Below are 12,995 nucleotides of genomic sequence, written 5' to 3'. Positions count from 1 at the left end.
ATACATCCCGATGTGTGTGGCTTCCACCTTTTCACCAAATGCTAGAAATGCCATGAAGGCAGAAATCCTCATTTGGCGGCCTGAAACTCATTGTTTGAAGAGCCCTGAGACCAAACATCAACAATTGGTTACAATGACTATAGTCTATAAATTACCAAAATAACGAAAGGGCAGCAATTGGATATAACCGCGCGTATAAGTATCATTACAATGGCAATCTCTTAGTAAATAAGTCATAAAGTATATCACACTCCAACAATGACTTAATTAATGAACTGTAATTACATTACAACATAACATATGTAGGTTAGCTGTGAGCTGTGAGCTGTTAGTAAGTCATAATTCCAATATTGTAAAGGTCATGGGTTCGATTCTCTTACTGACCTATGTAAAGGAGGTGTGGGCTAAAGGGTTTTTTTTTTTTTTTTTAAATATTCACAAAAGAATCCTAATTAGGCAAAATCAAATTTAAGTGACTAAAGTCTACGGTCATTATGTATTTCTATGCCTTAAATGCCATTCAAACCTAACAAATCATTCGCATACGGTAAATTCTACTTTTATTACTTCACAAGCAGACCACAATAGAGTTTAGTTTTTTTTTTTTTTGACTTTGTCAAAGGGAACCCAAAGGCTTCTTAGGTCCAAGATAAACCTCTTCGGTGCATGTGAAATGCTCCAACTGTGCATTGCAGCACAGTGCCTGACCACTTTGACAGCTTCGGGATTCGAACCAAGGTTAGGGAGCACACCCAACTAGGCAAGAACCACTAGGCCAATTACAATGGTTCTTGCCTAGTTGGATTGCCTTCAAGAGAACAGCTCACGCTCACTACTAAAAAATTGGCTAATATATAGCCACCCCTTAGGATACACTTTATTAAGTGTGCTATTTGAATAGAGCAAATTAATAACACCCTTCAGCCAGTCCAGCTCCCTATATTAATCGCAAAAGTAAACCAATTAAACACTCACAAATTAATTATAAAATTCCTATGTAAATGCAATCACAGTATTCCAAACACAAAAGGTTCTGTAACATCAGTTTGGACAATCCTACTAGTAGTCATTAATCTTATTGTAATCAACTACACAATATTATAAACAAGTTCTGATCCTATATATGCTTAATCAAAAAGATTTATCAAAATACCTCTCTTTTGGTGAAATCGGAATCGTAGTACTCTGCTGCGGGTTCGCGAGAGCAAGAAGAATATACGCAAGGCGCTCTACATTTCCTAAACCTCCCATTCCGAAACACAAACAATCTATATTTGTATTCACTGATCTGCTTGAATAAAGCATCCATCTCAGGGATGGAAGGAAAACTAAAAGCTGGATCTGATTAACACAAAGAGGAGAGGTGGAAGATGGGTTGCAGTTTATGTACAGTGAGGGGGACTATAAAGAGAGAAGAGCTAATCAGTCAAGTTTTTTCAGAGTCCTTTCACCTACTGCTGACTCTTTTCAGACTGACCATTGACTAGTTCTCCCGCTCTTTTTTATCTGATGGGCTTGAATTTGATGATAAGGCCCATGATTAAATTTGGACCTGAGAAAGATTATCCGCCAACTTTTACTTTTTTTTATTTTTAGAAAACAATTTTTCTGTTACATTGCCGACCACATGTTGTCGACAAAGTGACGCGGGAAGCGTGTAACCTAGGTTTACAAGCAATAAACCTAAAATAAAGGATTCTGGAGTCCACCAGATATAAAAGAGAAAACTCTCAATTTTGATTGATAATATGATAAAAGATAGTTCTGCAGCCGTTTAAGGTTGCTTATATATGGGAAAAGAAACCCTAGGGCGACTAACAATGAAACCCTAAAGCCCACGGATTAAAATAAAACAAATCCAAAATAAACTAGAAAACCTAAAATAAAAATAATGTAAAACTAACCTAAAAATATTAAATCACGAATCGGATAATTAAGACGATACATTTTGGCCTAAATCTGATAGGGCTCGCTAAAGTGAGTCTTGAAGATCTCGTCGTTCCCATTCTAGAAAGGTATCATGCGTTTCAAACGGACATTCTGACCAAAAGTTAGTCAAATCTGATTCAAAATCAAAACCTGACTTTTCGCACGAGAAACCCGAAAAGTCCAAAACCAAATCTTCTTGAATATTCCAGCGGCTAGTAACCTGATTACGCGTGAGTTACCTATTTTCCAATCACTCTTCTTGATTCTACACCGCTTCTTTACTTTTATGGTTTTTCGGCTAAACTGGGTCCATTCTCGTCCTACATCACAAAGTTTCATTTGTAAAGTAATTTTATGCATTGAGACATGAGTAGCATCTTGATGGTAACTTGGCAACTAACTCATTGTTATATTTAGATCTAAATGGGAGAAAAACAGACATTTGCTAGTTTAGGTCTCGAGCAAATGGTAACCAATGCATAATTGTGGAGCTCCTCCGATCCTAATGTGTTCAAAATTACAAATTTATTAATTAATAGAGTTTATCCAAAGAAAACCTTAAAAGTGGCCAATCAAGTGTCAAGAGGTACTCTTAAAGAGATTCGTTGTTTCGTTATGTATTGATATGGCTACTTGTTATTTGTTGCTGTACATGTTGTTGGACATCTTTACTGAAAACTCAACTTTTTTTTTTTGGACGTGTTTACTGAAAACTCAACTTGCTCACCTAATATAGCACTCTAGCCGCCCTCACAAAATGAATCATTTTATTGCTTTGCTTGCTTGCTTACATGACAACACTGAATGTGGGTTATATAACCAGTAAGCTTAATTTGTGCTTAGGTTACTGCATTATCACACCGAATGCATGTAGTTTACTTGAATAGTATTAAAATTGCAAAGCGTTGGCACCCTAATTATTCACTCAAAGTTCGTACTCTTAGAACGTTAGCCACTTATACATATTGAAAGACTTTTTTTTTTTTTTTTGGGAATTATACAAATTGAAAGATATGACGATAAGTCATCTTTTTATCTGGTTGTCAGGCTTCAGCATAAACTTGGGGGTTGGCCAAATCATCAATGCTGAAGCTAGGGGGTTGCTTTCTGGGTTGAAACTTGCTTCTGACCTGAATATCAGAAAGCTTGAAGTAGAATCTGACTCGGCTATCTTTGTTAAGTTGCTGATTGATGGTTGCCCTATATCTCATCCTTTAGGCAACATTATCAACAGTTGTAGACATCTAATCAATGGTTTTGAAGACGTTAGGATCCGACATATTTTCAGGGAATGCAACTATACTGCTGATGCTCTTGCTAAGGGAAGTCTCAGCCATGACTATGGTATTGTGATTTTTGACACCCCTCCCCCTCATGTTGCTAGTGCTTTCACTGATGATCTTTGCAATCTCCCAAGAGCTAGGAGAGTTAGAACAGGGCCTGAGGGCTAATTTTCTGTTTTTCCTTTTGTTTCAGGCCTTTTAGGCCTCCTTTGTAACCAAAAAAAAAAAAGTCATCTTTTTATCTTCACTGCGATAGCTTGTGGCCTTCTACATGGTATTCTTGTGGTATTGTACAATGGTAATCTTTATAAACAAAAAAGAGAATAGTCAGAGATAAAGGACCATGCCAAAATAGTGAAAAAGAACATACAAGTGATTCTGAAATTCTGCTCGAGCCGAGAGACTGACAAAAACGACGGTCTATCCATGCATGGAGTTTAGACTATGGTCCATCCATCCATGCACAACCACAAGAGCCTCTGCCCTAAAGCCCATTTTGTAGCCGAGTCGCTCTTGTCCCTATTCCATTACACTGACTCTTCAAAACCCGCCATTGATAACTGGGATCTGATTTTCTGGGTTTCTTCAACTTCTTGGCAGGTTGGAACTTAACCTCTCTCTAACTCACGAGCCCAAGAGAATGTCTGACGTCCCTAAAACCCCTAATGATCCATATATTATTGCAATCTCGTTAGGGTTAGTAGTAGGGTCACTATCCTTCATATATCCACAGTTGGGGATAAAGCAGATGAAGATCTTCTCCGGCCAGCTGTGAAATTGTGAAACAAAAGAGAATTTTGAGTTTGTTCGTCTGCTTTTTTCGTTGGCATTTTGTTGCTTAACGTCTATTTCTTCGGTTTCTCTAATCGAATTGCCCTCTCAGAAGGTGACAAGTCACTTGAGACCTGAATGAGCTAGCTAGCTTTGCTTTTTGCCAGGCATTAGCAATTTTCCCTTTTCAGATTATGACAGTGCCAGTACTAGTAGTGTGGGCATCTTTTATGTAATAACAAGATTATTACTCCAAGGAAAAATTACTGACACAAATTAAAGTGCCCTTTTCTCTTTAGTATCAATTCCTTTTTCTCCTTCGGTCCTTTCTCAACAGTGCTACTGAAAGATGGTTCAGAGAACATCCTGGTGGTCTTTATTGATTTGAATGGCTAGAATCCAAACAATAGGATCAAATATTATTCGTGTTGCGTTGGGTCATTTGAATATCGAAATTTTGGTCCTTGTATTTGACAACTTTTCCTGTTTAGGTTTTTTCTTTGTTTTGATGTAAAATGACTTGCGTAGTGCGTACCTGTTTTGATCATTTTTCTTTTCAACTCGGAACATCTATTTCACTTTAAGGTTGAAAATATAAATATTACTTGACAGTGGGAAGAAAGTGCCTGTTTTAACATCAATATGAAGAAAGAACTAAAGTTACGAAGGTTGTTAAACACATGGACCAAAATTGCGAAATTCAAAACAAGGACAAAAATGGCATGTCCCTAACTTATAATTAAATGAAGTATAGCACGAAGAAGATGAACCAGGATGGAAGTAATTAAAATATACAGAAAAATGGTACAGCTAGAATGAAACAAATTAAGCTTTATAAGCTATGATGGTTACAAGCAAGTTGCCAGAAAAATTCATCAATAACAATGACAGTTGCACAAAGTTTGGACATGCAGCAGTACTACACTAGTGCTTGAAGGCCCAGCTATATATGAAGTTGCACATGTTTGGACATCAATGAAGCACTCAATTAGTCTCGACTAATCATCATCACCGGTTATGAAGTGGGTTTGCGCCGTTTGGTGTGATTCTCTTCTGTTCTTCATCTGTCAGATGATAATGGTTCCTTGCTCTGAAACCATGGTTGCCAAATCTTCTGTGCTTCAAGCTTCTACCATTCCCCTCACTGTAGTTGTAGTTGAATTTCCATACCTTGAAGAAAACAGTTTTTGACGAGCTTGATCTTGAAGAATGTCTCTTCAAATCGAGATGAACATTCAGCAACATCCCTTCCAATAGCATGAACACTAAAAGAATTGCAACTAGTACTGATTTATAACTGTACCTCATATTTTGCTTAAGAGAGCTTGTAATCTTGCTTCCCAGACTCGATGAATGGAAAATGTGGAATATTACAGCTAGCAGAGTTCATAATCTCTTTCTCTCTCTCTTAGCTCTCTCATATATCCACACAAGAGTATTTATATATGGAGGGTAAAAGGGTTATCAAAGCAACTGAGAATCCAGTTAATTTGTACGACTGTAAAAGAGACTTGTCACTAGTGTCTTGTCTTTTTCAGAAAAAGAAAGAAAAGGAAATTGCAATTTTACAAGTACCGAAAGATATGTATGATTAGAGTAGAAAAAGAAAAACTATCATTCTGCTTGAAGTTTGAACTGAAAGATCATGGCACTTTGTAACACTGCATTGAGCCTTTTAGGTATTACTTGCTACTTTATTAGTAGTATCTAAGAGCAAGTTTTGAACAAATCACTACCATATATCCAAGTTCAGTAACTATTAAATCCAAATTAAAAGCCAGAGAAGATGCTCGAGTCTCTCAACTCGATCGTGAAGATTAACCCCTTATGATATTTTAAGTTACCATATACATAATTAAGATCATTTCAAACTGAAGCTTCAGTATGCAACTGGTGTTGGTAATGAAATTAATCTTCATCAGTTAAACACAAGCTCAGACCGATTGCCAGAAACAAAACTCAAGCATAGACCAAGAGGTATCACAGAGCGATTGAATCAGTTAAAGACTAAGATAATTATGGTTTGATTCCTTCCAACATAACCAAAAACACAAGAATTACATTTCGTCGGATGAATGATATTACCCATATGTCAACCTATTCTTTCCATTCAGTCCAATGACCAATTCAATAACTTCAAACGATAATTAAGATGATTTATTTATATAGCGAGTTTAACTGGGAAAATGTATGTTTCTTCCCAACTGAACGTGGAAGAAAGAAAACTGTGCCTAACATTTCTCTTATTGCCACCATTGAAAAAGTTCATATCTAACCTTGGCAATGGCTACATTTGTGGAAGGATTTATTAAGGGGCCTTTATTAATGGGCAAATATCCTAGGAAAAACCCTTTTATATGATTGAATTTCCTAAATTTACAATCAAAACAGAAAAGTTTCCATGTACCACAAGTTCACAAAACTTTCTTTAAGGGTTTCCTACAATTACCATCTCAACTAAGAGGCATCCAATTAGACCAGAGCAGGTTCCCGAAGCTTTTGCTCAACATTCTTTGCCACTGTGTCAATAAACTCTTCTGTGTTCAAATAGAACTCCCTTGATACCCTGCATACAACAGAAACTTGTCAGTTCAGGCAACGAAGAACCATTCCTCTAGGCCAATTTAGACACCGCTTTTAGTCGAGCACAGAAAAGGAAAACCAATTGACAAATGTGTCCCAAACAGCTGAGAAGGAAATTTAAGGAACGAAAGCCAGTGTGACACACCCCAACTAACTATAAATGTGAATAACGCTGTCAAACAGATTCCACTTACTTGGGGCCATGGATCAATAAGGCGAGATCCTTAGTCATGTTTCCTGCCTCAACTGTCTCAATGCATGCAGCCTCCAACTTTCGAACAAAATCTAGCAACCTGTCATTTTTATCTAATTTGCCCCTGAAAACAATAATGGTCATCAGATTATCTGGTACCAGCAGGAAAGATGTATGCCATAGTGTTTTTGATGACAAGTAAACCATGATAGACTGTTCTCATCAAAGGCAGACTGCCACTGTAAAGCATGTTGTAGCACTTCATTTACAGAAATGCAACATGGTATGCAAAGATGCAAACAGTACCTATGCTCTAGGCCTCTTGTCCATGCAAATATTGAAGCAATACTGTTTGTACTGGTTTCTTGTCCCTTCTGATGTAACCGAAAATGACGAGTTACTGTCCCATGAGCTGCTTCAGCTTCGATTGTTTTCCCATCTGAGGATAGCTGCACTGATTGTAGTTAGAAACTTAGAATTGGAGGCATAGAAATGAATAATGTTAACATTTGATACATACCAGCACAGAAGCCATGAGGCCCAAAGAGCCAAATCCTGCAAAAAAAAAAAGAACAGACATGAGAGTTGAGACAGAGAGAGCATTTCTACTAATTGATAGGAGTTGGAAACACAGATTTACTCATTAAATTACATTCAAGTTCAACCATCTAACCCCATTTTACAGAATTCCTGAGACATATCCTGAATTATACTTCTCTTTTCACATGACAGAAATTGGGGATACACCAAGAAAAAAGTTAACAATGAAACTGATACCACTCCTCTTCTGTACTGAACAGTAGGAAAATCATCTAATATAAAACAGGAAACCCTGCTTGAATATGCCATGACTATAGATTTCACAGTATTAATCCAAAATCAACATGTTCTTTTTTGGCCAACACTTAATCAATACTATGTCTGGCATTCTACAGGGAAACGAAGCTACAAGTCCATCTAACTAAATCCAAGGTGGTATAGAAAGGAGAATCCATAAATTATGGCATACACATGAAACATATATATATATATATATATATATATATATATCCACATGTACATATCAGATGAAGACAGTGATATACAAGTAGCAGAAATCGAAAACAAAATAACGTCAGGCAAAGTTTTCAACAGCACCTTGAGCAAGCAAATCACTCTGGACATCTCCATCATAGTTTTTGCAAGCCCAAACATATCCACCCTCACTTTTGAGTGCATAAGCCACCATGTCATCTATTAGCCGATGCTCATACCTATATGCCCAAAGTGAATTAACTATTTCAAACTATCCCAGGAAACATTTATATGAATACATAACTCACAATTGAATATACAAACCATATAGAGTTTTCTTCAAACTTCTGCTTCCATTTTTCCACATAAACCTCCTCGAATATGTCCTTAAACCTGTGTCAGTCCGAGAAATCAACATTTTGTACAATTTCTTACGAGAGAGAAGAGAACAGAGTAAGAGCTAATATACACTTTTGGTCCTGTGCACTAGTCCCAAAAGTTCATTTTCCAACACATCCCTTATTATTTGTTAACACTTGGGCCAAACATACAATTCAGTCACATTGGTTGAAAGAGGAAAGTGAAATTTTTCACTACAATCATCAAAAAAGAAAAACCAATATGATAGAAACGTGGAATTAGACCCTGATGAAGGGAGTACAGTTGTTCACGACTTTATCATTTTCCCTAACTAGCATCACAAAAAGTGTAATAGGACTGTTAAATTAGCAAACTCTAAGAGTAAACTTGTTGATATGCACATTGTAAAAGAAATAAGTAGGGATGAGCCTATTACCACCAAAGGTGTTGTAGCCAGTAATAAATAAATTATCTATTGAAAGCAAAGGGTTATTTTTACCTGCCATCATATTTCTTAAGAATTGTGTTTTTGGTGCTCAAGTATAGTGGCCACTTCTTGGAAAATGCCATCGACATGGAAGAGTCAGCAAAAGCTCGAATAGACTGACAAGTATACGAGAGTTTGTTACCAAACTTGATCAACATATGGCTTAAAATCCACAAAAAGGTTCTGGCATGATGGCCAAACTGAGATAAGACAAACCTCATCAACATTATACATAGCGAGGGCCACACCAGGACCTTTGAAATCATAGACATTAAGCTCCGTAGGGGTGTCTCCTCCTTCTGGGACTGAACAATGGAACAGATAGATGTCAAGCAAAAAATGATAGATAACTTCCATGAGCCTCAACCACATGAGGAAGAATGTTGAATCTTACCAAATACCATTTTCAGCTTTCCTGGTCCCGTGATAATTGTATCAGTAGCTCGATACTGATCGCCGAAAGCATGCCTACCAATACAGATGGGTTTCTTCCAGCCTGTGAGTTCAACAAGCATTAAGCAGTTTCCACAGTACTCCACCTATGATCAACATACAAAAGAATCCAAACCTTACCGGGAACTATTCTAGGAATGTTTCGGCATAGGATAGGTTCACGAAAGACAGTACCTACAAAATAAAGAACGACCCTTTAACAATGAAACTTAGGCAAGTAAGTTGAAAACTGTTTCTTTGCGTAAAAAATCACAAGAAAGTCTAATGAGCAGCAGTGACTGTAAACTTGCATCTACCGTAGCCAAAATCAGCCAGCACTACAAAGTTATCAATTATCAGGAAAGTTCATAAAAAGTTTGCAAGAGACAGATACAAACCGTTTAGAATGTTTCTAATTGTGCCATTGGGACTCCTCCACATTGATTTTAGCCCAAACTCCTTCATTCTGGTCTCATCTATAATGTATCATGAACATGAAAATTAGATACAATAAAACTTCTCTTTCCGTAAGACAACAATTAAACAGGCTCCGCTTGCTACGTGAGTACGTGAACGTGTTAAAGGACAGCCAGCGTTTTTCCCTATCTAAGTTCCTCATGGTAAGAGAGATAAACACAGTAATGAAGAAAAACAGAAACAACTCACCAGGAGTTATTGTAGCACATTTCACAGCAACATTGTACCTGCAGCCCGTTAAAGGAATCAATGAGACAACAGAAAAGCAAATCGTAAACAATTCAAATACGCCATTTCCCTTTCTTTTCAAGAAAGTGCAATCAATACACTCTGAATCAAACCACTTACTTAAGAGTGGCTTCGGCACTCTCTACCGTAACTTTGTCATCAGTAGCATCACGGTTCTCAATCCCTAAATCATAATACTTTATGTCCAAATCCACATAGGGGAAAATAAGCTGCAATAGCAAAACACAGAAAATTTCCCATCAATTCAAATCAAAATTCTACACCAAACCATAGCAAAAAACGAAATTCACACCGAAAAGAAGGAATCTTCATACTTTTTCTTTGATTGCTGTCCATATGATCCTCGTCATTTCATCACCTGAGAAAAAATTACACAATAACCACAGCAACAATCAACTTTGGAAAACCGAAAACTGCATCATTCTACAATTTATGAAAGAAAATCATACAACTAATTCCATCACTACTTCGCATTGGTTTTTCTCAAAATCTCAGTAGAGCATAATAAAGCGAACAAATGAAGAAGTGTAGTGTTGATTACTGACCGTCCATTTCGACGATCGGATTCTGAACCCGGATTTTCTCGAAGCCACCGGAAGTAGCAGCGTAGCACCGGAGCGAAGTGCGATTAGAGGTTGCGGCGAAGGAGACGCGGTTGCCGACTCCATTGAAGCGCCTCGGCGAGGAAGTGAAGGAGAAGCTAGGGTTTCTCGGGGCTATAGAAGACGAAGAAGAAGATATCATGGCGGCGCGCGACATGGCGCTCAATTGGAGTCTCGCCTTTAGCATTCAACTTTTTTCCGAGCTCCGGCGGTGGTGCGTTTTGGGTGGAGCTCCGGGAATTTGATCTTCGACTGGTGAGTTTTGCCGTTACGGAAATGAGGTTTTTGGGGTTTATCAACGGAAGGGGTATTTTAGTATTTTTCCACTCAGATGCGCCACTTGGCATTTGGAGATATGAAGGGAGAAAGATTGACTTGTATCAAACTTGCAAGTCAAGTTAGCGGCCGAATATTTGAGACGGTGATGAGAATATTTGGAATATGATGTGTTTTTCACAAAATAGAGAGAGAGAAAATAAGAAATGTTTCAAATACAATTATACACATGTGGTGGAGTTGGCAAACTCGGCTTTAGATTAGACGAGCTTTCAAGTCTCGTATTCTTAGGTTTTGGGTTTGATTCTAGCTGAAAGCTTTTGTGATCAAGGAAGGTTAGGAAGCTTGTGTCCGAAATAGATTAATCTCCTTATTAGCTGTCAGTTGTGGAGGAAACCACTCAAAAAGAAAAAATAATATATATGTGTGTGTATGCGCGCGCTATGTATTGATGATTTGTGGAGTTAAAAAATGAAATGAAACACATTGGCCTTCCATAATAATGAGGACAGAAAATCTTATTATTGATTAATGAAAATTGAAGACATGAAACGTTTGTTATTTTGATGTGAATATGATAATCTTAATCCTCTTTTATGATTCAGCGATTCAGTCCATTTATGAGTTCATCCGTTATTCCTACTGCAGTGAACAAAGCAGCAACATTAGGGTTAACGAAAACATAGAATGCTTATACGTATTTAGAAAGAAAATACGGACGTTTATTACGTATTAAGTAGAACTATAAAATCCTTTCAAAAAAAAAAAAAAGTAGAACTATAAAATCCATTATTTTATTGATATACGTCACGCCTTGAACGTGGTGGTTCATGATATGAGCATTGAGCACTTGAGGAGCATGCATTGTAATGGTGGTTAGGTAGTCACGTCTAAACGTCTTTTACTTTCCCTACTCGACATCCACGTCATCCCTTACCTCGAATCTTTGGAGTTTGGACCGACCTTCCTCTGTGGTAACGAAGCCCATTACGTACGTACCAGCCACGTGGCGGGCCGTCCCTTACGCCCACACCTATATACATAAGGCGCTCCAGTCTACTTCTTCTTCTTCAAGAATCAAGACCACGAGTTTGTGAGAGCCAATTTGGAATTCTAGGGTTTGCAGAAACACTAAAACTTCGTCGTTATGGCATTGCCCAAGGCAAAGGAGCTCGTTTCCTCCAACTCCGTCATCGTCTTCAGGTTTCTTCACCTTTCTATCTCTCTGCGTCCAATCAATTTTTTATTTTTTTACCAAATATGAAAATGGTGATGGATCTGTGTGAATTTGGTTGCAGCAAGTCGTATTGTCCCTTCTGCGTGACGGTGAAGAAGCTCTTCTCTGAAATGGGAGTCAATTTCAAGGCCATTGAATTGGACCAAGAGAGTCAGTACCTCTCTCTCTCTTTCAAATTATTAAATGGAGGCATAAATATTCTGATTTGATTTGATTTGATTTGATAAAGTTGAAAACTTGAAATTATTTCAATCATGGGTCTAAACTAGCTTTTGAGTCTACAAATGCTTGTTGACTTGTGATGGCTCTACGATATTTTCATTAGAAGTTGTGTATAGTCCTCAAGTTTATTGGGACAAATTACGAAACTGTGGTGATTAAATCTGTTTCAAGAGTGATAGACGCCACGTTATGCATGAATTATTGAGTTTTAACTTTTTGTTTGAGGGTAGAAACGTAAAGTGATTGATGGTAGTTTTGTTTTGGCATTTTGATTTTGAAGGTGATGGAAATCAGCTACAAGCAGCACTGGCTGAGCTGACTGGACAGCGGACTGTGCCGAATGTGTTCATCGGTGGAAACCATATTGGTGGATGCGACGGTAAGACTACAAATCCCTAAATCACCATATGATTAGTTTGAAGTTTTAACTGTGTCTTCCACATACATGAGCTCTGTCTTAATGTAATGTAATTTGATATTGCTCTGTAGCAACTACGGCCCTGCACAAGGAAGGAAAGCTGGCTCCTCTGCTCACTCAAGCCGGAGCTGTTGCCAAATCCTCTGCTTGAAAAGGAGTTTGGACATAGTAGAATAATTTCGTTTATGTGCTTCTGCTTGATCTGTACACCACTCTCTTTTCCAGAACATAAAGCACATTAAACTTGAATTGTATATTTCAGTCTGTGATTTGATATTTTCAATTTCAATTTCAATTTGCGGATGAATGAATTTTCTGCATTGCTTATCTTGTTGTTTGGGATGGATAATGGAATTTTTTAGCCATGGTTCCATGCCTCAGATCATTTTCACAATACCTTGATTGAATTGTCGTTATTGAAATAGAAATTAACATTAATCAAACTGAAAGACCAGACTAGTT

General features: G+C 37.6%; 3 protein-coding genes across 3 annotated transcripts; 2 read left to right on the top strand and 1 right to left on the bottom strand.

Moving 5' to 3' along the window:
• The first annotated feature begins 2,942 nt into the window (after nt 1-2,942).
• LOC133734294 (uncharacterized) lies at nt 2,943-3,380 on the top strand. The gene has a single exon (XM_062161916.1). The coding sequence runs from the start codon at nt 2,943-2,945 to the stop codon at nt 3,378-3,380; it is 438 nt and encodes a 145-aa protein (XP_062017900.1).
• A 2,729-nt stretch (nt 3,381-6,109) lies between these two features.
• Nucleotides 6,110-10,702, bottom strand: LOC133726602 (isocitrate dehydrogenase [NADP]-like). The gene is made up of 15 exons (XM_062154184.1): nt 10,324-10,702; nt 10,093-10,136; nt 9,878-9,987; nt 9,719-9,756; nt 9,451-9,528; nt 9,194-9,247; nt 9,015-9,116; nt 8,837-8,925; nt 8,633-8,736; nt 8,098-8,166; nt 7,897-8,012; nt 7,280-7,314; nt 7,066-7,208; nt 6,761-6,883; nt 6,110-6,549 (listed from the first exon to the last, which is right to left on the bottom strand). The coding sequence occupies exons 1-15, from the start codon at nt 10,565-10,567 to the stop codon at nt 6,456-6,458; spliced, it is 1,443 nt and encodes a 480-aa protein (XP_062010168.1). The 5' UTR covers nt 10,568-10,702; the 3' UTR covers nt 6,110-6,455.
• A 998-nt stretch (nt 10,703-11,700) lies between these two features.
• LOC133726601 (glutaredoxin-like) lies at nt 11,701-12,860 on the top strand. The gene is made up of 4 exons (XM_062154183.1): nt 11,701-11,859; nt 11,955-12,043; nt 12,396-12,494; nt 12,605-12,860. Exons 1-4 carry the CDS (start codon nt 11,804-11,806, stop codon nt 12,682-12,684), a joined length of 324 nt encoding a protein of 107 aa, XP_062010167.1. The 5' UTR covers nt 11,701-11,803; the 3' UTR covers nt 12,685-12,860.
• Nucleotides 12,861-12,995: the final 135 nt, after the last annotated feature.

This window comes from Rosa rugosa, chromosome 1 (assembly GCF_958449725.1).
Source record: "Rosa rugosa chromosome 1, drRosRugo1.1, whole genome shotgun sequence".
In the NCBI taxonomy this organism is placed as follows: domain Eukaryota; kingdom Viridiplantae; phylum Streptophyta; class Magnoliopsida; order Rosales; family Rosaceae; genus Rosa; species Rosa rugosa.
Note: the sequence above shows the minus strand (reverse complement) of the source record. Positions and strands in the feature narration are given on the sequence as shown.

Coding starts and splice junctions, on each gene's coding strand:
- LOC133726602 (XM_062154184.1), bottom strand. CDS start 10,567: ATGCTAAAGGCGAGACTCCAATTGAGCGCCATGTCGCGCGCCGCCATG. Junction 8,737..8,836: donor CTATGTATAATGTTGATGAG/GTTTGTCTTATC, acceptor TATACTTGTCAG/TCTATTCGAGCTTTTGCTGA. Junction 8,013..8,097: donor TTTGAAGAAAACTCTATATG/GTTTGTATATTC, acceptor TTGGGCATATAG/GTATGAGCATCGGCTAATAG.
- LOC133734294 (XM_062161916.1), top strand. CDS start 2,943: ATGACGATAAGTCATCTTTTTATCTGGTTGTCAGGCTTCAGCATAAAC.
- LOC133726601 (XM_062154183.1), top strand. CDS start 11,804: ATGGCATTGCCCAAGGCAAAGGAGCTCGTTTCCTCCAACTCCGTCATC. Junction 11,860..11,954: donor AACTCCGTCATCGTCTTCAG/GTTTCTTCACCT, acceptor ATTTGGTTGCAG/CAAGTCGTATTGTCCCTTCT. Junction 12,495..12,604: donor CCATATTGGTGGATGCGACG/GTAAGACTACAA, acceptor ATTGCTCTGTAG/CAACTACGGCCCTGCACAAG.